The 21,651-nt window shown below is 49.8% G+C and overlaps 2 protein-coding genes and 1 long non-coding RNA gene across 10 annotated transcripts; 1 reads left to right on the forward strand and 2 right to left on the reverse strand.

Moving 5' to 3' along the window:
* Window positions 1-367: 367 nt before the first annotated feature.
* TIRAP (TIR domain containing adaptor protein) lies at window positions 368-13,664 on the reverse strand. Of its 2 annotated transcripts, none has more exons than XM_032472391.1 (6): window positions 13,368-13,664; window positions 7,527-7,746; window positions 6,640-6,763; window positions 6,287-6,445; window positions 4,065-4,733; window positions 368-3,130 (listed from the first exon to the last, which is right to left on the reverse strand). In XM_032472391.1, exons 4-6 carry the CDS (start codon window positions 6,351-6,353, stop codon window positions 3,111-3,113), a joined length of 756 nt encoding a protein of 251 aa, XP_032328282.1. In that variant the 5' UTR covers window positions 6,354-6,445; window positions 6,640-6,763; window positions 7,527-7,746; window positions 13,368-13,664; the 3' UTR covers window positions 368-3,110. The 2 variants fall into 2 exon arrangements, with proteins under 2 accessions (XP_032328282.1, XP_032328284.1); XM_032472393.1 differs by lacking the exon at window positions 13,368-13,664 and adding an exon at window positions 12,936-13,049.
* On the forward strand, window positions 13,320-18,226 carry LOC116661115. The gene is made up of 2 exons (XR_004316871.1): window positions 13,320-13,446; window positions 17,680-18,226. It is a non-coding gene; the product is annotated as an uncharacterized LOC116661115 (long non-coding RNA).
* On the reverse strand, window positions 14,221-21,503 carry FOXRED1 (FAD dependent oxidoreductase domain containing 1). Of its 7 annotated transcripts, none has more exons than XM_032472376.1 (11): window positions 21,348-21,503; window positions 19,241-19,461; window positions 18,430-18,540; window positions 18,044-18,159; window positions 16,889-16,983; window positions 16,507-16,608; window positions 16,057-16,133; window positions 15,711-15,965; window positions 15,479-15,608; window positions 15,143-15,281; window positions 14,221-14,934 (listed from the first exon to the last, which is right to left on the reverse strand). In XM_032472376.1, the coding sequence occupies exons 1-11, from the start codon at window positions 21,430-21,432 to the stop codon at window positions 14,742-14,744; spliced, it is 1,524 nt and encodes a 507-aa protein (XP_032328267.1). In that variant the 5' UTR covers window positions 21,433-21,503; the 3' UTR covers window positions 14,221-14,741. The 7 variants fall into 7 exon arrangements, with proteins under 7 accessions (XP_032328267.1, XP_006181769.1, XP_014412212.1 ...); XM_006181707.3 differs by having other exon boundaries at window positions 15,143-15,247; window positions 15,711-15,871; window positions 18,044-18,162; XM_014556726.2 differs by having other exon boundaries at window positions 18,044-18,162.
* Window positions 21,504-21,651: the final 148 nt, after the last annotated feature.

Here is a 21,651-nt window from a genome sequence, read left to right on the forward strand (position 1 = left end):
CTACAACAAATGTCACATGTAGTGGTGAAATGTTTGAAGCATTTCCTTTAAAATCATGATTTAGACAAAGATAGCTACTATTGTCACTTTCAACATTTTACTGGCAGTCCTAGGCAGCAGAAAAAGACAAGGAACTATAGTTTTTGTTTTGTTTTGCAAATTATATGATTGTTTTTTATAGAAACCCAACAAAGCCTACAGTCTTGTAGAATAAATAATTCAGCAGTTTGCTTTAGGTCAATATGAAAAATGCAATCCTTTCTACCAGTAATAGACAAAAAATATAATTTTTAAAATACACTTTATAGTAGCAATAGAAAATATGAAGTACTAAGGAATAAATCTCATAAAACATGAGACTAACCAATATGGAAAAGATTTACAAAGTTTTATTGAAATACATTTAAAGATATAAATGGAGACATACCATTTTTTTGGTGAGAAAGATTCAGGTATCATTAAAACATCTATTCTTTCCAAATTAATCTCAATGTAAATCCAGTAAAACACTAATTGGCATTTTCCTGGCAACTGACAAATTGAATAAAGAATTTATATGAAAGAGTAAAGGAACTGTGATTATGAGGAGTAAGAGGCATGGGAGGACTGGCAGGTTTATTGAGGCTCACTAACCACCACCGTCAGTAAGCCACTGACGCACGGATGCACGAACAGACAGAGAGGAGCCTGAACGCCCAGGAGTAGACCCCTGAGTATGACAACATGGCAGCAGTGACATCACAATCAGTGGGGGGAAGGATGGACTAGTCAGTAAATAATGGGTATTCAAATGGGAAAAACAAATGGCTCTCTGACTCAGACACCAAGAGGAATAACAACAAAAACAAACTCAAATAAAACATCCAGTTGGATTAAAGACCTAAATGTGAAATACTTCGAGAAGAAAATATAGGAATAGGGAAAGACTTCCTAAAGAAGACACAAAAAGCACAGACTACAAAATAATAGGTAAAAGTTTTTATATAAAAAATAAAACTTCTGTTCTTTAAAATATGCTGTTATATTGTGGTCATATTTTTTAAAAAAAACTACTAATACATACTTAAATATTTAGGAAAAAAATAATACCTGGGATTTACTTCAAAATGATCTAGTGGGGAGGGAATGGGTAGGTAATAAATACAAGCTTATCTCTGGTAATGGTTGAAACTCGATGATAGGTGTATGAAGGTTCATCAAACTTCCTCTTTCATTTAGTAGAAAAAAAATTCTTTTTCATAAAAAAGGCAAAAGGAAAAGAGAATATTATGACAATAGGATACCAGCTTTCAACCACCAGATTAGCAAACATTTAAAAATCTGATAATCCTACGTGTTAGCAAGAACATGAAAAAGTGGCAACCCTTATAGGCAAATGTAGGAACAAAAATTGGCACAACCAATTTGGAAGAAAATTTAGTATCATCTTAACAAAACCGAAGAGGTGTATTCTTGACTACCCAGCTGTTCCCTATCTAGACTAAATTCTAGAAAATCTTGCTCCTGGAAACATTTACAAGAATAAAAATGTTCATAGGCTCATTGTTTTTAATAGCGAAAGAACTGGAAACAACCAAGTGTCCTTTTGTGAAAGAATGTGCAACTGTAAACAGTGGTCTATTTACATAACGGAATGAAAGTGAGCTTCCTGGAGCTGCACGTGTCAACACACATCTTACAAACGTGGTTTATAAAAAGGATTTTGCAGAATATAAAGATAACACCATTTATGTAAAGTATAAAACCATGTAAAAGTAAGTATGTTGTCAGGGCTGCGTACATGTGTAATAAATTCCCAGAGAATAGCTAAGAATGATGCATTAAAAATTCAGAATAGTGGTGACTTCCGGTGGGAGAAGGGAGGAGAATGGGGAGTGTAAGGTTTTGCTTCTAAGCTGGGTGTTGGGTACATGAGTATACATTATACTATTCTTTAGTCCTTCCATATGTAATAAGATAATTTGTAATTAAAAATAAAAATTTTTTCACAATATATACAAATAGCGAATCATGTACACTTGAAACTAATATGTCAATTATATCTCACTTTAAAATATATAAATTCCTTGCAGTCAAAGGAGGAGAAATGGTAGGGGAAAGTGAGAGAAGAGACACAAAAGTACATGTTGGGGGACTAATAAATTCATTTCAATTCAACAATCAAAACAACTTCTATTGAGAACAGTTGAATGAAACTTTGACTATCCTACAAGGTACACGGTCATCTGCCAGAAGAAGTACGCTGATTCTTCTGAGTGCAGAGGGGAGGGAGCTACCGGAAAAGCATGAATTCTGGCTGGCCAGACCCCCGATGAGGCCCCCAGATGTCAAAGCATCGGCGGGTGGGCTTTTGAACCCAGCTGAAGGGGCTGAGCTTTCCTCTCCTTCACCCTGCCTGCTCCCTGTCCGTTCAGAATGGTTTCTAGGTTTGAGCCTTTAATGACAGGCAGGCAGTAAAAAGAAATACAGGACCGTGCTGAGTATGTCTTCCACGTAGCTTTCAGAAGTGAAGGCCGTCCCTGGGAGGCAGCGGGAGCAGCAGTGTGAGTGTGAAAGACTCATGCTCCCTCCAGCCGCCTGCTCAGGGCTGCCCCGCGCAGCTGGGAAAACCACCCAGCTGAGGCCAGCAGTCTGGGCTTCCGGCTTCTTAAGCAGGCGAGTCCCTTCGTCGGGAGGAATGCATCCTTCGCCAGCACCTGATTCCATGGGAAGAAGCCATGGGCACTACGTGCCAGGCTGCATATCCAATTAGGCAGGAGGCAAGACATGGGTGATCATCTTGGTATCAGCAGCTCCTCCCACCTCTGCTTTCTGGCTTCCCCATGGCCTTCCTGGGGGAGTCCCCAGCTTCCCCAGGCCTTCCTGGGGAAGTCCCCAGCTTCCTCACTGCCTTACCTGGGAGGGTCCCCAGTTTCCCCGGGGCCTTCCTGGGAGCCCACAGTAATGGAAGGCATAGGCAATCAGATCCCAGGGTCACATACAACATGCTGCCAACTCGTTCCTTACAACTCAGCATATCTGCTGGAATCCAAGGCCCTGCAAGGCCCTGGGCTCTCTAACTCCATTTCCTGCTTTGCTCCAACTTTCTGGGTCCCATGGTGAGCGAAGTGTCAGCTGAGGCTCTGCAGATCTGAAAGATACCAAACAGAATCAGGGCTTGTCCCTCTCCTCAAATCCCAGCATCTCTGTTTTTCCCCACAGGCCCCTGCCTCTGCTACATTTTGGTCTATTTTACTTACAAACCCACTGTAACATTATGCCCCTTCCCTGGGTATGTGTGTCCTAGGCAAGTCTTTTCCTACTATTTTGCACCTGTTTGCCTTACTAAACCAATACTAAACCAGGGTCCCTCCTGGCATCTTCCCAGCTCTTGGTGGTCATCTCCAACTGGACCTCAGAGAGAGAAACCTCACACTATTAATACTAATAATGATAATAATGGCTATTACTTATTGAGGACTTGTGCGCTAGGCCCTGCCTGTTACGAGTACTTTACACGTGCCAGGCCCTGTTCTGAATGCTTACTTAGTGTATATACTTACTTAGGTATACAGTATCACTATCATTTAACCAATGAGAAAGTCCAGGCACAGAGCAGTTAAGTAACTTGCCCAAGTAACACAGTCTTCTAGAGTCTGCATTTGGAACTACAGGCACACCTTAGAGTGCGAGTTCAGTTCCAAACCACCGCGATAAAGCCAACATGGCAGTAAAGGGAGTCACGCAAATCTTTTTGGCTTCCCACGCACATAAAAGTGATGCGTACACTAGTCTGTAGTCTGTTAAGTGTGCAAACAGCATTATGTTTTTTAAACAATGCACAGGCCTTAATTTAAAAAAATGTTTTACCGGTTAAAAAAAAGGCTAACCGTCCTCTGACAACTCAGCGTTGCCGCAAACCTCCAACTTGTAAAAACGCGCAGTATCTGCTAAATGCAATAAAGCAAAGTGCAATACAAGATCCGCCCGTGCTGGGCCACAGTGGGCGTCCCCTAAAAGCCAAAGTAGAGCAGGCGCTCTGGCTGAAGCCCCTCCCCCCCCTTTCCCTTCATCCCACAGCTTACACCGCAGGACAGCCTCCTGGACTTGGCGAAAGCCGCCATCGGGGCCCCGGCCGTCCACGAAGTACATGAAGCGCAGTTCGGCGGGGTAGGCGGCTCTGCTGAGGCCTGACATCAGCGGGATGGTGCGGCCCTCCGCGCCGGGGGCCTCGCTCAGCGCCTGCAGCATCTGGTACCTGCACCACGGGTCCCGGAGGAAGCCCGGGGTGATGAGCAGCACGCGGCAGTGGCTGCTGCTCAGCGCCTGGCACAGCTCGGACACGATGGCGCCGCCTGGGGTGGCATCGCGAAGCTGCAGGAAGCAGCGCAGGCGGGCAGCGTGGCCCTCCAGGTAGGAGACCAGCTCCTGGGCGGCCGCCAGGTCCTCCTCGCTGTGGCACACGCACACATCGTAGTCCTTGCTCCAGCGGCCGCCGCTGCTGCTGCTGCTGCTGCCGCCGCCGCCGCTGCTGCTGCCGCCGCCGCCGCCGCTGCCGCCGGCGCCGCCGCCGCCGCCGCCGAGGCTGCTCTCGGCGCCTGCGCGTGTCGGTGTTGGGGTGGAAGACGCCTCTGAGCAGGGGCCCAGGGGTGGGGGGCTGTCCCGTGAGCTCGGCTGTGAAACGTCACTGGGGGAGCATTCCGGGGAGACGGGCGTCTTCGTGGCCTTCTTGGACAGGGCCTGCCTGAACCAGTCTGTGGGGAGAAACACTGCTCTGGCCCCCAGTGCACAGCAGGGAGGAGCCACCCAGGCAGGACCCCACCCATCTCCCCTGCCCACCTTATTTCCACACCTGCTGCTCTGCTAGTGTGTATAGCCTTCCGGACTTGCCGCAAAGTCCCCCTTATCTTTAAAGGTTTGGGGATACATAAAACTCTGGCTGTTTTATAAGTCAATGGGGATGTCATGTCCAGCCTGTCCGCTATAGTTAACAATACCATATTGCATATTTGAAAGTGCTAAGAGAGTAGACCTTAAAAGTTCTCATCACAAGAAGAGAGGGGAGGGTATAGCTTAAGTGGTAGAGCACATGCTTAGCATGCAGGAGGTTCTGGGTTCAATCCCCAGTACCTCCTCTAATAAGTATATAAATAAACCTAATTACCACCTCCCTAAAAAAAGTTCTCATCACAAGAAGAAACAGAAGTCTATAACTATGTATGATAATGGATGTTAACTAGACTTACTGTGGTGACCATTTCACAACGTATACAAATATTGAATCATTATGTTGTATATCTGAAACTAATAGAATGTTATATGTCAATTATACCTCAATAATTAAAAAAACACACAAACAACTTTAGTATAACAATATGAGAGAGGAGAAGAAAAAAAAAAAGACAAGAACTCTGGCTGTTTATACCAGCCTGACTGGGAAGAATGACTGCCTGCTCCAGGCCCTTTGATTTGTGGTAACCCTAGCCTATCCTAACCAGAACTTCCCATGAGCTGACTAGTCAACCACCTGGGAGACTGTTAAGTAGAACCACGCGAAGCTGGTAAAGATTAGTCCCCAAACCCACTCTCAGCACTGAGGGGAGGTGGATTTCGATTAAGGGGCTCCCCATTATGGGAGGGAGAGAGGGGCAGGGATTGGCATGTGTTTGGTCCTGAGAAACCCGAGCTTGTGGCTAAATGGGTAAAGTGTGGGAGGCGGCCACTGCTCAGAGCTCCTGGAGAGCTTGGAGCTGAATGACTCAGAACCACGCTTTGGAGTCGGGCACAGATTTGACTGTGGACCTGCTGTTTGCTTTCTGTATGATCTGAAGCAAGTCAGTTTCTGTGTCCATTTCCTCATCTGTAAAATGGGTTCATTTTAGCTGTTGTTGAAGATTAACTGAGATAATGGAGTGTGTGGTATATTGTGAGGACTCTAGATGATTTCAATTCAGCTGTCTCCTTCTTATAGGGATAGAAAGTCTGGTGTTCTGGAGATGGATTTGTTTGCTCTCTCTGCTTGGCTCCTTCCTTGGAATGGTTCTGAAGATGTGGGCGACAAGAGACACAGTGTAAAGCACTCAGCACAGTAGTTTCCAGGCTGGGAAGAGGAGCTGAGCACACCTGGAAAACCCGTGAGCCAGAGGACTGAGGGTTCCCTGATGGACGCCTCCTCTTCTTGCTCCCCACAGAGCCTCTGGGCACCAAGGTCAAGGCAGGAGCCCCTGTCGTCAGCCTTCCTGCCTCTCTCCAGGGCCCATATACAGACCAGGCAGCCTCCTGGAATTTGGAGTCTGCATCCACTCACCAGCCATCCTGCCCAGAGGCTTCCTGGACCTGGAGCGAGGAGCTGGGGAGGAGGTTGATGATGCCATAGTGTTGGGCTCCGAACTAACCCCATGAGACCAGGCATTGGTAAAGTGGGAGATGGGAGGGGACCCAGTCTTGACCTCATGGAACAGCCATCCTACAAGAGACAGAGAGGATCACAAAAGCCACACTCCCCTTCCTCCTGGCCCCAGCACACAGGCTCTGGATGCTCGTTCTCTCCTTGTGCCTGACAGAGGCTCAGTCTCATCCCTTATGGGATTAGGGACAGATGGCCCTGTGATGAGAGCTGCTTTCTAGATAAACCCCGACCTGTGTAGCAGTCAGACTTACAGCGTATGAACTCAGCATGACCAGGTCAGTGACTGTTCTCTGCTCCACCCAGCTCGGAGAGCATTTGGGATCTGCGGAAGGGCGGCCAGCAGGCAGCTCTTTATAGGAACTTCCTGTGTAAATGCTGAAATCAGAGAAGAACGTCCATTGCTGTTTGGTCAAATAATTACGTATCGAGGCAGACAGACGCTTAGCAGTAGAGAGAGGGCACGTGTAAGAAACCTCCAAGTCTGCCTTCCCCTGAATCACTCCCTCCATCCCTCCCTCCCCATCTCCCTCAGCTGTCCGCGGGGAGGTAGTGTCACACAGGGGTGAAGACCGAAGAGTCTGCAGGCAGAGCACCCAGATCTCTTATTAACCGGGGCTTTTGGCAGACTCCATCTTGCCAAACTTTAGATTTTCCATCTGTGACATGAAATGATGCTAGAGCCTGCTCAGCATTACTGTGGAGATTACATGAGATGATTTGTGTAAACTGCTAACGGTCCATCGCATACAATGCCCAGAAAACAGTATGGGTTAGTATGTGTTTAAAATAATCCAGATATTGGATGGTTATGTTATGTTCATGGTTTAGAAGACTCAGTATTATAATCAGTTTTCCCCAAACTACTCTTTTTAAAAAAATTTTTGTTTGCTTTTTTAGGGGGGAGGTAATTAGGTTTGTTTGTTTGTTTGTTTGTTTAGTTTAGTGGAGGTGCTAGGGATTGAACCCAAGACCTCATGCATGCTAGGCATACACTCTACCACTGAGCTACACCCTCCCCTCTAAAACTACTCTTTAGATCTATGCTACCCCAAATTTCAGAAAGTTTTTGTTTTTTTGGAGGGAAGGGATAGTCAAACGGCTTCTAAATGTACATGGAAGTGCGAAGGACCAGGAGTACCTTAGACGGGCAGCTTGCCATGTTCCCTGTCTAGCACAATGGACAATGTCCCTGATGGTGGAGGTTCTTTCAGCCTAGGTTTCTGGGAGGACACTTCCTGGAGCAGAGCCCGCCCTGATTTGTGATGAAGCCACTACATTCTAGTGACACTTCTGAAGATGAAGGGCTGGCGGAGAACTTGGCTGTAGAGCAAGGTCTGCTTCCTCACGACTTGATGGACCTGCAGAGGTCAAAACAGTCAGAACAACGGGTATGAACAGACACACCGAGACAAGAGTTTCCAAAATTTAAAGGCTGTCCACCAGCGTTGGACAACAGTGCTTTGTTCTGCTAACTGCTGAACACCCTTATGCCAAGATGAAGCACAGAAGACAAGAGATACTGATGACTCACGAAAACATACCCAAGTTCAAAAAAAAGGAGAACTTAAGCTGCAGCAGCAGAGGGTGGGGGTCGGGGGACGGAAGGAAGAATTGGAAAGGGCTATGGGGCCAGAGGTATATTTGGAAAAGAAAAGCAGATAGCTGCCAAGCCAGCCAAAAGGACATGAAAAGGAGAACATTAGCAAGAGCCTGTGTTTCTTTTCCTACCCAATACTCTGGATCTCAGACCGTAGAAGTAGTGAAGTTGCGCCAATGCCTGGTAACCACTGTTAGCTTTTGAAATCCTTCTCCTGCTCAGGGGTTGCTGTCTCTTGACATCTTCAGTGCAACCTTTCAAGATGTTCTTCCCCCTCCCCCCTCTTAGTAGATATAATGTCACTCGCTTTTGATATTATTTAAATATTTTTAATTGCATTTAAATTTGAACATTCACTATTTGTCTTTGAGCCACTCACAAACTGAGAATTATTTGATATTTTTAATGATAGCCTACAGGTTCCAAATTAACATAACACTTAACAGATGTAGATTTAAAAGTTTCAGTTTCTCATTTTATCAGATGACTTACCCTTTTGGCAATACATGGTGCTTTTTGGTAATTGCCTTTTTTTATTGCTTGGTTAAGAAGAAATCCAGTTGCCTAAGAGCCACTGGAAGTGGCTTGGTAAAAGCCCTAGTGATTGACATTATGGAAAAGCTTAGACAAAGGAAATAACAGCATGTCTGACACAGGATAATTGAGCAAGAGTGCGGGTAAGTGCCATTAACCGTACACACTGCCTGCTTCCTAGAAGCCACAACCCTACCGCACTTTCCTTGCTGCTTTTCAGTTCTTGTGCAGCTGAGGCCGTGGAGCGATCACACTCAAATGTGCTTTAATCTTTACAGGATTTCATGATAGTCACATATTGATCTATAGAAGCCATTGCTGTCAAGCAGATAAGAAGATAATGAACTCAAATCTCCAGCAGGAGGGTCTCATCACTATCTCTGTCTGTTCTTTGATTTGTTGTGTGGCCTTACGTGTAGTCACTTTTCCCTGTGCTTTAAAAAGAAATTCATCCAGCAGAAAGATAGAGACCTAAATACCTACTTTGGAGATAATTACAAAGACTTAACAGAAAATTAGTGAAAACCTTCTTCAAAACAAGCAAGAGTATGTCACCTTCAGTGTTCCTGGGATACTTTTTCAATATTATATGAAGGAACTTCATGCGTGAGGTACATACTATAAGGTTTCACTGTGTAAAATCCGAAGTGTATTAAGTATTCTCCAGTATCTAACTGGTCTCTGGTATCTCTCATACAGGGAATGTACTGAAACCTATGCAGGCCTATGATTAGAATCTGTATCCTGTGTAACTCACATTACATTTGTGTTAAGCTGGAATCACTGTCTGTGGTAGATAGGACGGTGGTCCCCCAAAGATGTTCACCTCTCAATCCTCAGAACCAGGGAAAAGAAGCTACCCGACTTGACAGAAGCAGACTTTGCAGGTGTGACTAAGGAGCTGGAGATGGGAAGACTATCTTGGGTCATCCAGGTGGGCCAAATGTAAGCACAAAAGTCTTAGAAGAGGAAGGCTGGAGGGTCAGAGGGAGAGAGGAGATGTGACAGCAGAAGCTGAGGTCGATGTAACGTGGGGTCGTGAGCAAGAACTGCGGCAGCTTCTAGAAACTGGAAATATATATATAAGATCATGTGTGTATATATGTATATGCATACATACATCCATATTGTATACATATGTATGTATGTGCATACGTGTGGGTGCCAGTGTAAAAGTCCATCTCAGCAGCCTGGAGAGACACTCCCTTGCTGACTTGGGAGAATTTTCCATGTCATGAGAGGGCCGGGTATCAAGGAACTTTGGACAGCCTCCAGAAGCTGCGAGTGGTGTCCAGCTAATGGCCAGCAAGAAAACAGACCTCAGTCCTACAACCGCAAGGTGATGAATTCTGCCAACAAACAACCCGAGGGGGCTTGGAAATGGATCTTTTCTCATTTGCACCTCTGATGGCGTCGAAGCCCCAGCTGACACCTGGACTGTGGCCAGGTGAGACCCCAGCAGAAGACTTTCCTGGGCCTTTCCCGGGCCTTTGTTACTTTTTGTTGTTATCAACAAAAGATAACAACAAAAAGTAACAAACTGGATCTTGGAAAACAGTTTTTTAGTTTAAAAAAATTCCCTTTGTTTTGAAACTATATATGTACTCAAGGCCATTTTTACCTGAAATGGTGTGAATTTATTTTGTATTTACTTTGCTGCAGGTCTCACGTCAATATACGCAGGCACTGAATGCCATGTGGATTGTGTCAGCAGTGGATTTAATGATGGATGCAGTTTACGAATTATGCCTTTGTACATTAGTTCCCTTTTGAGCTTACAAAATGACGGCTATTTATGTATTTTTGAAAATTACCTTGGGGGCTGGGTTAGATTTTTTTTAAAACCCTACAATTTTTAGAGAGGAACTTTAAGAGGACTTCCACTACCAGAGTAATAAAGACTTACTCTAAAGCAACAGTAATCAAGGCACAGAGATATTGGTGCACAAGGTCAGACAGATGGAAGAATAGGGTGTCCAGAAACAGACCCCTTCCATACAGTCTCCTGATTTATGACAAAGCTGACACTGCAGTGCAGGGGGAAAGCTGGCCTTTTTAATAGATGGTGCTGGGTCAATTTAGACAGCCTTGTGTATAAAATACAGCTAGTTTATTTTTACTTATTTATGAATCTTGACCCATATATCACACTATACCAAAAAAAAATTTTTTTTCAAATGGATAGTAGGTATTTGTGAGGATAACAATAAAGCTTTTAGAGGAAAATATAGGAGATTAGCATCTTGACTTTGATTATTTATCAGATTTTTAAAAATTGAGATATAACTGACATGTAACATTACATTAATTTCAGGTGTACAACACAATGATTCAGTATGTGTACCTACTGGGAAATAATCATCTCAATAAGTCTAGGTAACATCCATTAGCACACAAAATTACGAATTTTTTTCTTATCATCGGAACTTTTAAGTGCTACTCTCTTAGGCACTCTCAAATATACAGTAGAGTATTATTAACCATTGTCACCATGTTGTACATTACATCCCAGGACTTATTTATTTTATAACTAGAAATTTATACCTTTTGACCACCTTCACCCATTTCAGCCACCCTCTACCCTCCCAAGATAGACAACGATTTCTTTTTAAACTAGCCATAAATAATAGAACCATAAGGGAAAAAATAATAAATTGGACAACATTAAAATGAAGAACTTCTATTTTTCAAAAGACATTGTTAGGAGAGTGAAAAGGCAATCACCTGAGAGAGAGAGAAGATATTTAAAAAATATATATAGCCAATGTATACCATATCCAGAATTTTTAAGAGCGCTAATCAACTGGTAAGAAAAAGAGAGACAATCTCTTGGAAAAATGGGCAGAAGAATTGAACAGATACTTAACAAAAGGATATCCTAATGCCCAACAGACATATGAAAAGATGCACAATCTATTAGTCATCAGAGAAATGCAAATTAAACCTCAGTGCAACCCCACTTCCCACACACTCAACAGAGTGACTGCGATGAAAAAGACAGACAATATCAAGTATTGGTAAGAGAGTGGAGGAACTCTGGTGCTGCCCGTGGGAGTGTAAATTGGTACAAGGAGCTTGAAAAACTGGCATTATAGACTACAGCCGAACACAAACACAGTGGTCAGTTCCACTCCTAGGGATATACTCAACAGAAGTGCTTATGAATATTGACCAAAAGACCAACATAAGAATGTCTCAGCAGGGGGAGGGTATAGCTCAAAGTGGCAGAGCACATGCTTAGCATGCACGAGGTCCTGGGTTCAATGTAGAATGTAAGAATAAACTGTGGTCTATCCATAAGTTCAAAATTACACTTCAGGAAAAGAAATGAACTGCTAAATGCAACGTGGGGCAATCTATATATTAAGTATAAAACATCATACACAAAAAGTACCTGAGTATGATTCCAAGTATCAGAAGTTCAACATTAAGTAAAACTATTTATGTTGTTAGAAGCCAGGACAGCAGTTACCCGTAGGTGAAAGTAGTCCCTGGGAGCGGGCATATAGGAGGGCGTCTGGAGTGCCAGTAATGTTTTACTTACTCTGAACGCGGCTGCTCGGGACTGTTCACTGTGTGATACTGACTAAGCTGCACACTTAAGAGCTGCGCACTTCTCTGTACACAGGTTGCAGTTCAGTTTTTTAAAAGGGCTTTAAAAATAACTAGATGTGACTTCCTCTGACAGTCGGGTCATTCCTGACCCTCCGAGTCGCCTAGGTTAGGTGCGTCAGCTCCGCGGTTTGTAGTCCAAACCTCCCGTCTCTTAGCGGCACTTGTGTGTGATTTCTAACGTCTCCAGGAGGAGGACGTGGGCGCACTGTCCTGTTCACTGCTGTCACACGTTGCCCAGCCCACGGTAGATGTTCGAGAAATGATTGTGTATAGGATTCCTCGATAGGCCCTTAACCCTAAATAAAACCCTGTCCTCGCTGAAACACTGTCACAAAGGCCATCAGAAGGGCAGAGGGAGAGGCTGCGACCGGAGCAGAGGAGGCGAGGAGACTGTGGGAGGAAAAGAATCTACAGTTCAAGACAGAAGCCACCTGGCCGAGCCAGGCTCCTCAAGCTCAAGGAGGGCTCCCTGCACCGGCTTCTCGGCGACAGAGAAGGTGACAGGTCTCTCCGAGGGCCTTTCCACCCTGTTTCCGCCTTGTGGGTGCTACACGGCAGCCAGGTGAAGGAACGCAGAGAGGACGGCGGTGAGCCGCGCAGAGGGGCCGCAGGGAGGGGCAAGTCCCGGACAGGTATCGGGGGGATTCGGGCCGCTAGTGGGATCGGACTCGGGGGTCCACCGGACGCAGGGGTCCACTGCCCGCGGGGCCCCTGCCGGTCCTGCCGCCCTCCTGACCCGCCCGGGCCGCAGGGCCCCGCCGCTCCCGCTCCCGCCCGCCCGCGCCTCCGCCCAGCGCTCACCTGCGCCTGGGTGCGCGGCGGCCCCGTCGCGGTGTGGCCGGTGCGGGGCGCGGGCTCCGGCGGCGCCGTGCCGGCCGCCCCGCCCAGGGAAGTGCCGCCGGCCGCCGGCCGCCGGCCGCCCGCTGCCCCGGAAGCGCCGAGGCGCCTGGCCCGCGGCCCCTCCTCCCGCCGCCGCTCCTGCGCTCCGAGTGCGACCCGAGGGGGCACCCAGTCCCGGGCAGCCGCGTCCTTCGTGCCCGCCTCCCCCGGGCCGGCCGGGACGCTCGTGGGCAGCTGCGCAGCCACTGACCCGCCGGAAGCCTGGAGATGAGTCTTCACTCCCAAGTTCCCCGAAACCCACCAGGAGAACCGGCAGCCAATCGGGGAGAAAGAAAGAAGCCCTTATTTCATTCATTGCCTCCCCTCAACACCCTGCAAAGGAAGCGTTTATACCTTTTTTCTTTTGATACAATCGAGGAAAATAACGCAGGGAGATTGAACGACTTTTCCAAAGGCCGCACACAGTGAGTTGGTAAGGCGGGGCTGGAACGCGGAGAGGGCGGCGCCGGGGCAGCGGGGAAGGCAGCCCCGGGCCGCGCGCACCTGGCACGCTCCCCTGGGCTCCGGTCCAAGCGCGTGGCCGGGCGCTGCTCTGCGGGCGCTAACGTGGAGTGTGACCCGCCGGGCTCCTCCCTACCCCTCTGCCTCCACTCCGCGATTTAGCCAGGACACCCTACTTATTAATTCTTGGCCCCAGGCTTTTATGTATGCTTTTTCCCTCAGCCTGGGCTTACCGCCCCTGCTTTTCCGGTTCCCACCCCCCACCCGCCCATTCACTTTGTTAAAATGCCGATCCTTTAGGCTCAGCTTCCGAGGTCAACTTCCCCGGGAAGCTTGCCGGAGAAACAACACCCAGCGGGGTGGGAGTCCGCGTCCTGTGCTTACTCCCAGCGCCCAGGGACTGCACTGTACCCGATCTAGAGGCGAGGGGCCAGGCAGATCAGAGGTGGAAACACCCCAGTGAGGACAGACACTGTGCTCTGCCTGCTGATGAGTCTCTAGTATGTAGGCCTGGCCAAGAGTAGGAGCTGAATCAATACCCAATAGGTGAACGAACACATTCCTTCCGTCTGCAGCCAAACCCCTGCAGGAACTCGGGAGAGGGGGAACTAGGGTGCAAACAAGATGGTTCACACTCAGGATTTAAGAAGGCTCCTGTGCTCCTCCCAGCCTGGTACCAAAGGCAGCGGGTGCTTCAAAAACAACTGCTGTGAGGTGAAAAGATGAAGGGACAGAAGACTGAAAGGAAGGAGTTAATCACATTTACTGATTGATAAATAGGGTAAACAGACAAGTCCATAGATCTGGGCCAGGATGCCCCCGAATGCTCCCTGCCTGCGCTCTGCTGGGGTGTGCAGAGATGGGCAGAGGCACTCTTTCTGGGTAGGAACCAGGAAGGAGCCAGTCCTGGGCCACGGTGCTCAGGTCCCCTGAGGTGTTCTGTCCAGCTGGGCTATGGCTGGCTGGCATCAGCCTAAGCCATGACCAGTCCTGGGGTCCCGCCCCATCATTCTCTGTCAGCCTGGGCCTCGGGTGCAGTGGTCTGCCTGCCTGCCCAGCCATATAGATGACCTGGATGAGAAGGTGGAGGTGACCCCAGCATGGGGCTGAGGAGGAATCAAGCGGTGAGGTGGGTGTGAACACGGGCCAGAATTAGAGCCCAGGGTGACAGATGGGCAGTGGGGCCCGTGGAGAGCTGACAGGCTCAGATGATACAGTGCTCCTGGGCCTTCTCTCCCAAGTAGAAGCGGCTGAAGAGGAAGGGGCTCAGGTCGATGGTCTGGAAGTGGCCCTCCAGCACCATCTCTGCCACTGCCCGCCCCACGGCAGGGGCCTGCTGGAGCCCGTGGCCACTGAAGCCCGTTGCAAAGTACATGTTGACGACCAGGGGGTGGGGGCCCACCACGCCGTTCTGGTCAAAGGTGTTGTAGTCATAGTAGCCAGCCCAAGCGCTCTTGACCTGCAAGTACACAAGACGTGGGGTTCTCGGGGGGCTGCCGAACTGCGCCATCTCACTCCCGGTCAGGGTCTGCACACAGCACCCTCCACCACGGCTGAGGGGGTGGACAGGATGGGTCCTCAGCAGATGTGGGGTGGAGGCACTGAGGTGTGGACAGGCTGTCCAAGGGCACCGAGACGTCCCAGTGCCACCATCTCCTTCCAGTTACCTTGAGAGTCTCGAAAGCTGGTACCCTCTGGGCCAAAAGGGGCCACACCTTATCCTGGAAGAAGTCGTGGTCCACTTCCAGGTTCCCTGGGTCCGGTTCCTCTTCCTGGGGGGAGAGGTGGGCACAAGGCTTACGCTGCCTGTGACACAAGGGCAGACCCAGATCTCACTGACCCCTTTAATCAGTCCCCTTGTAGGTGGGGGATAAGGGGGGGAGTCCCCACTTCCAACCCAAAAGGGACTGCTACATCACTACCAGTGCCAGGCCTTCCAAGGAAGCCTGACCCCTCACCGAAACCCCCGTCCCCCTCCCGGCACCCTGACCCATGGAGCTCACCGCAGTGGGACTGCAGCCGCCCAGGTAGTTGTTGCCTAATCCATCTCGGCGGAAATAGGCTCCACTGGGGTCTGCAAGGAGCGGAGCCTCCAGGCCTGGCCCCTGGGGGCAGTGCCACAGGTACACATACCTGCCGTGACCAGCGGTGTTAAGAAGCAGTGGGGACAGCAACCCCTCCCCGACTCTCTTCTCATCGCCCCCTCAGCTGCCTCAGGGTAAGGGGTGTTGTCACCTTTTCCTTGGCTCCACGGGCAGCTTGGTGCCCTGCAGGGTGCCAGGTGGCCCCTTCCCAATACCAGCCAGCTCTGCGATTTGCCCGGACCAGGCCCCCGCTGTGTTGACCACTATGGCACATTCCACAGGCTGGTACTCCTGGCTGTGGTCCACCTTGACCTGTGGGCACCAGAGGGAGAGCAGAGGGATGGCCTGGCCCACGCACCGGGCACCGGGAGTGGTACCTTTCTTCCTGAGCCTCAGTTTCCCCACACTGGAAGTAGGTCAAAGAAGGTCAAAATGACAGTCACCGCCTTCCTCATCCCTGCATTTTGGTAAAGGAGGTCCTTAGGCTGGGAACTTACGTGGACTTCGTGGATCTTTTTCAAAATCACCTCCTCCCCACTTGGGGTCTCCATGCGGTCAGATGAAGAGACAAAACCTGCAGGAAAAAGAAAAGAAACGAAGCCTCTGAGGCCTTGAAGAGGAAGAAGATGGGGGCTTCACTGGTTTCACAAGGAAGGTGAGCTGGAAGGCAGGGAGCTTTCCCACAGACACTGAAGCACACAGAGATGGGGCAACTGGGATGAACTTGGCTGCCCAGGACAGGAGAGCTGTCCAAAGCTTCAAGCAGATCACAAGTCACAGAGAATCCTGGTCAGGAGCTAGAGTCAGGATGCCTGGGACCAGCTCTCAGGGAGAACCCCCTACCCCCACCAACCCTGCTCAGTGTGTGTGTGATGGTAAGACCTGGTCTAGGCTGGCCCTGGCTGGCAGGGGAAACAAGCAGTGGGCACACGGGACCACAGACGCACGTGTCACCTCTCCTTGGCAGAAAAGGACCCCCATGGACTGGACCTTTCGCCGAAGCCCCTGGAGCAGTGACCAGGGGTCAAACCAACCTTCGTTCTCCAGCCCTGTAAGGAGAAAGAGGACTCGTGAAGAGGGGCTAGGACTCGCCCCTCCTGTGGTATTTCCTGCCCCTCTCACTCTTCTTTAGGGCTTGTAAGCTGGGGAAGCTCATATTGACCAACTGCACCAGAGTCAAATCCCATGGAAGGACAGAGTGCTAGCATGGCCTTGGGGAGGCCCTGCTGGCCAGGAGGGACGTGTTCCTCCTTGATGAGGCTGTGGGGTGCTGAGACCTCCAACCTGAGGCGCCCCTCACCCCCTGACCCCTCTGCAAACATGCCTCACCATAAGATGCCAAAGCCACTCCCTCTGTGTTTATCCAGGGAAACTTGTTCCGAAGCTGCTCTGGAGACATCAGACAAACTTTGGCTCCTTCCTGCCTGGAGAAATGTGTGGGTCTGTGTGTGTGTGGTGGAGAGGGTGAGTGTGCAGAGGGAGTATGGGCCCCAGCTCCACAAGTGGGGGCTCCATGCCATTCACGTCACTCCGCCACCCCAAACCCCCCTTGCTGCCTGGGCAAAGACCAAGCTCCATCTTCAGCATCTGACCCCCTTCCCTTCCTACAGCCTGGCCACCCTTTGGCCACACTGAACGTCTTGTCACCCCATCACTGTTCCACATCCTTTCACAACAGGACAGGTCATTTTGTTCCCTCCACTCCTGCCTGGGACGGCCTTCCTGTCCACTTCCTAGTACAACCCTGTTCACCAGCACAACCACCTCCTCTGGGACCCTGATGCCCAGAGGTAGCCTTGTAGGTGCTGGAAGAGCACAGCCCCGACCAGACTGCCTGGTTCAAGTCCCAGGGCCGCCGCTTACTAGCTCCGGGTGCCTCCGTTTCATCACATGTAAAGTGGGGATGTTCTGATGATTAAATGAGTTACTATCGGGAATGCATTTAGGACAAGACCTGATGTTATTAGTGAGAGTTGTGGAAGCATCTGTTAAAGGTGCCTGCCCTTGACTGGTCATGAGACCCACTTGAGGTGGGGCAGCCAAGTCAGGCACCAGCCTGTCTCTTACACGAGCCCTGCTCCTTTGCTTGCTTTTTGTCTGTGGCTGCCTTTGTGCTTCAGGTGCGGAGCTGAGTGACTGCAACAGAGACCGTACGGCCTGCCGAGCCTACAAGTTCTACTCTCTGGCTCTTATAGAAGAAGTTTGCTGATTCCTGGGCCCCGCCCTGGAGACCCTGACTTATTAGGTGGGGCGTGTTCTGGGAGGCTGTCACCGCCCAGCAGTTTAGGAACCACAGCACAGTGCTCTGTCCGCGTCTGTATCACAGCACTTAGCACTGGGGATCGGAAGCCTGCCCGTGTCTGTCGTTCCTGACAGACTGAGCTCCCAGAGAGTACGGCCTGTCTCCTCAACTGTCGTCCCGGTTCCCCAAACCGCTGCGTGCGTGCGGCTGGGCAGCAGCGTGGAGCCACGCCAGGTGCCCACCTCTGCACTTTCACGTTGTTTTCCATGGTCGCCGCACCCTTCTCTGAAGCCAGAAAGAGGTAGCCGGAGGGGTTGAACTGGAGGTCCAGGGGAGGATCATCGACCACAGCCAGGTACTCCTGTGTGCAAAGCAAAGCTCCTCAAAGAAGCTGACTTCAGGAAGAGAGGGAGCGCTTCCCCGGCTTTCCCAGCACAGCCCCCGGGCTCGGTGCCCCAGCCCTGAGAGAAGCCCTCTCCAGGCACCACCACTGGGAAGAAAACCAGGGGTGCCAACTCCTAGCTGCCTGACCCACTCCTGCTCCATGTTCCCCCAGCCAGCTGGGCTGCTCCTCTCTCTGGGCTAAAGAAGGGGTCACCACCCCACCCCCAAATCTCACTGCATGTACATTGATGTTGCGCAGAAATTCGACCGAGAAGAGGGAAAGCTGGATGTTCTCCGGCAATGAGAACTGCTGACGAATCCCGCCCACAGACAGCACGGTGGAGGCCTGGGAATACTGTGGAAAGACAAGGGAAGTCGAGGGGGACCCTGTCACACGTGAGCAGGATACTGTAACGGAGGGTGTCACATACCCCGAATTAAAGGGGAGTCCTATTTGCAAGTTTATGATCTAAACTTGCATAAACCCATAGAATAAGCCAACCCGTGGCCCAGAGGACAACAGTTATTAAAATCCTTATTAGCAGATGTGCAGAGCAGAGAGGGTCAGTCCTCGAAAAAGGGCTGGGCACTGTCGGACAAAATGGTAATGGCCCGGAAGTTGAAGGCAGGAGACTGACATTTGCTCTACTAATTAGAACACAGAGGGATCTGGCCAGAGTAGCAAGATTCATGACTAGCTGGCAGTATAGAAACAACCAAAGTGCAAAAACCTCAGAAGTAATGCAGCCTAAAAGGGGGCTGTGAAAGCTGTTTGTGTGAATTATAGCTTGAATGCAGGCCAGACCTGTGAGATCTCAAAAGCTCCAACATTGTGAAATTTGTTTTCAGAAGCAAAAACCTTACTGTCAAGGTCCCTAGTTTGAGTGAGAAAGAACCTGGGACTATTTCTCAACAAAGTCCAAAGCACAGACCTGGCCCTTTGGACCTTCAAAGATTGAGGTCTTTCCTCTCTCCCCCCTTCCCCTGTCCCTAGAGTCCTTAGTGAAATAAGAGTCTGTGCCCGACTCCTGACTCTGCCCTACCCCATATCTCACCGTGTGGTCCCGTTCCACCACCAGCACCTTAATGGCACCTCGCTGCTTCTCCAACCTCTTCAGCCAATAGGCCACAGACAGGCCAAGCACCCCACCCCCCACAATCACCACATCTGAGTGTTCAGGGGGCAGGTGGCTGGTGTCATACAGTGGATTCCAGGCCCCTCCGGGAATGACAGACTGGATCTTCTTCTTAATCTCGGACACCTTTCCATCCCATTCTGTGGGATGCAGTTATGGTCAAAGAGGGCCAGACATTTCCTTTCCAGGAGGAGGGGGTCAGAGGATGAGCACAGGAAAAGGTGGGCTAAACTGACACTGAGGTGGCAGTCCTCACTGTCATCCCTTCTCACAAGGTCACCCTGCACCCAGCAGCATCCCACAGCTTTGCTTCGTGGACTCTATGACAGAGTCCCTCTACCTTTGCATGCATTATGCCCAGCACTGCAAGATTCAACTTCCTAAAATTAACACTCTCTACTCTCTCCCTAGGCTAGGGAAACTTACACATATTTTTTTCCTGTGCAGACCTTTCTCTCCTCTGAGCCCAGGCTCCTGGACCAAGAGGTCCTGGCACACCCCAAGCTGCACTGCCCACTGAAGCATGGTACCTCTGAGTGATATCTTATCCTGGATATCCGTCACAACCGTCAAACCTACATGCATGTCCCATCTGTTATCAAGTCCTGATGACTTTGCCTCCTAAATATCTCCCCAACCTATCCCCTTTTTTCCCATCTCTACCACCACCACCCTAGACCAAACCACAATAATCTCTCCTAGACTGGCAAAAGCTCCTGTTTCCACTCATTCTCCTCTTGCCCACCCCACCCCCTGACTTCTTTTCTATATCACAGCTAGAATGATCTTTTCTAAACACCAATTTAACTGCACACCCTCTTGCTTAAAACCCTCTGGTGGCTTTCCCTTACTCTAAGGATAAAAGCCCAAAATCTTTAACATGGCCCATGAGACCCTGTGCGCTCTGGCTCCCGTTCACCTTATCCTCCCTGCACACTCCAGCCCCAGCCCCTTCATTCCCGCCACAGGGGATCCACATGGATATTCTCTCTGCTCTGAAACTCTGTGTCCACTTCTTTGCCTAGTTAACTCCTTGCTTCCATTAGATCTCAGCTCAGTTATCATATTTCTCAGGAAAGCTTTTCCTGACCCCCCAGACTATGCCAAGTTCTCCTGTCACGCTATCTCATAGCTCTGTGAACCGCTCTTGCAACTTTGAGTTTATCTGTGATTGCTTCCTGCTGTACTATGTCTACCCTCTCCACTGAATCTCCAGCCTAGCACAGTGCCTGGCACACCCTAAATGCTCAATCAATGTCTTGAATAAATGAATCCTTTTGTTTTTCATCCCTAACACACAAATCTCCAAGTCTTCCGTCTCCAATTCAAAGTTCCATCTCAGTAGCATTCAAATCTTTCTTTGATCTTGACTTAATACATTTCACGCTACTTCTAACTCTCTATCGAGATGGACTTTGCTAATTCCTTGCACAAGAACACTTTTTTTTTCCTTCTAACCTTGCTCAATTCTCCAGAGCCTGGAAATCATGCCTTCTTTGAACCAGTAAACATCGGCTTTCAAGGCTGATCTCAGTTCCCACCTGCTGCATGAACTTCTACAATTACTCTAGCTACTGGCACTAGCAGTGCAGGGCAGCCTACAAGTTGGGTTCTACCCAGTGTTGGACTGGTCTACTGAAGCCTTCCCTCTTCAGGCACCTGCAGAGCATACATCGAATTGTCTCTTTCTCTGCTCCCTCCTTCACAGCCACAACACTAAGCGCAGCTTCCTGCACGCGAGCAGGACTTAATGCACATATAAGCAACCAATGAATCAGCCTTGCTGTTATTCTGGAGGAAAGGTGAAGCGTAGAATGACCTGGGAATTGTTACCTGATAAGGGCAAGCTTGGCATTTATACATCTGCCCCGGTCTTACAAGCTCCGGTAGGCAAGGTTACCCCCTTCTCCCAGCGAACCACTGTCTTCCCTCCGTGGGCTGGGCCCCCAAGTCCTGAAGGTCTGGACACAGCTGGAGATTGGGGGCACCCAAGAACCACGATACCCTCCGCTGCCCTCCACTTTACCCAGAGTAGAGACTCCTCTGCGTGTGCCTAGCCCCAGGCCCAAGAGGCCCCGGCCCCAGCCGAGCCACAGTGCCCTCCGAAGCATGGCCCTGCTGCGCCTGACAGGTCTGAGAAGGCCGCCTCACACCAATAGCGTCCCACCCTCACGTCACTACTCCGCGCCGCCGGCCGTTCAGGCGGGCGCGCCCATTGGCCAGCCTCCCCTCCGGACCCCGCCCCTCCGCCCTATAGACAGCCGTCCTCTCCCGTGACTCCCCAAGAGCCCCGCCCAGTCCCGCCCACTCCCTCCATTGGCGAGCCCGGC

The sequence above is a fragment of the Camelus ferus genome, chromosome 33 (assembly GCF_009834535.1).
Source record: "Camelus ferus isolate YT-003-E chromosome 33, BCGSAC_Cfer_1.0, whole genome shotgun sequence".
NCBI classification, from domain to species: Eukaryota; Metazoa; Chordata; class Mammalia; order Artiodactyla; family Camelidae; genus Camelus; species Camelus ferus.

Bases quoted from the DNA above. Each gene is read 5' to 3' on its own strand.
- TIRAP (XM_032472391.1), bottom strand. From the start codon at position 6,353: ATGGCATCATCAACCTCCTCCCCAGCTCCTCGCTCCAGGTCCAGGAAG. The intron at 4,734-6,286 runs GTGAGTGGATGC...TTCTCCCCACAG, and splicing joins GCCTCTGGGCAGGATGGCTG to ACTGGTTCAGGCAGGCCCTG. The intron at 3,131-4,064 runs GTAAGCTGTGGG...GGTATCTTTCAG, and splicing joins CCAGGAGGCTGTCCTGCGGT to ATCTGCAGAGCCTCAGCTGA.
- FOXRED1 (XM_014556726.2), bottom strand. From the start codon at position 21,432: ATGCTTCGGAGGGCACTGTGGCTCGGCTGGGGCCGGGGCCTCTTGGGC. The intron at 16,134-16,506 runs GTGCGTCTGTGG...TTTTTCCTGCAG, and splicing joins CTGCCAAGGAGAGGTGACAC to GTTTTGTCTCTTCATCTGAC. The intron at 15,609-15,710 runs GTGACAACACCC...TGGTCACGGCAG, and splicing joins CCCGTGGAGCCAAGGAAAAG to GTATGTGTACCTGTGGCACT.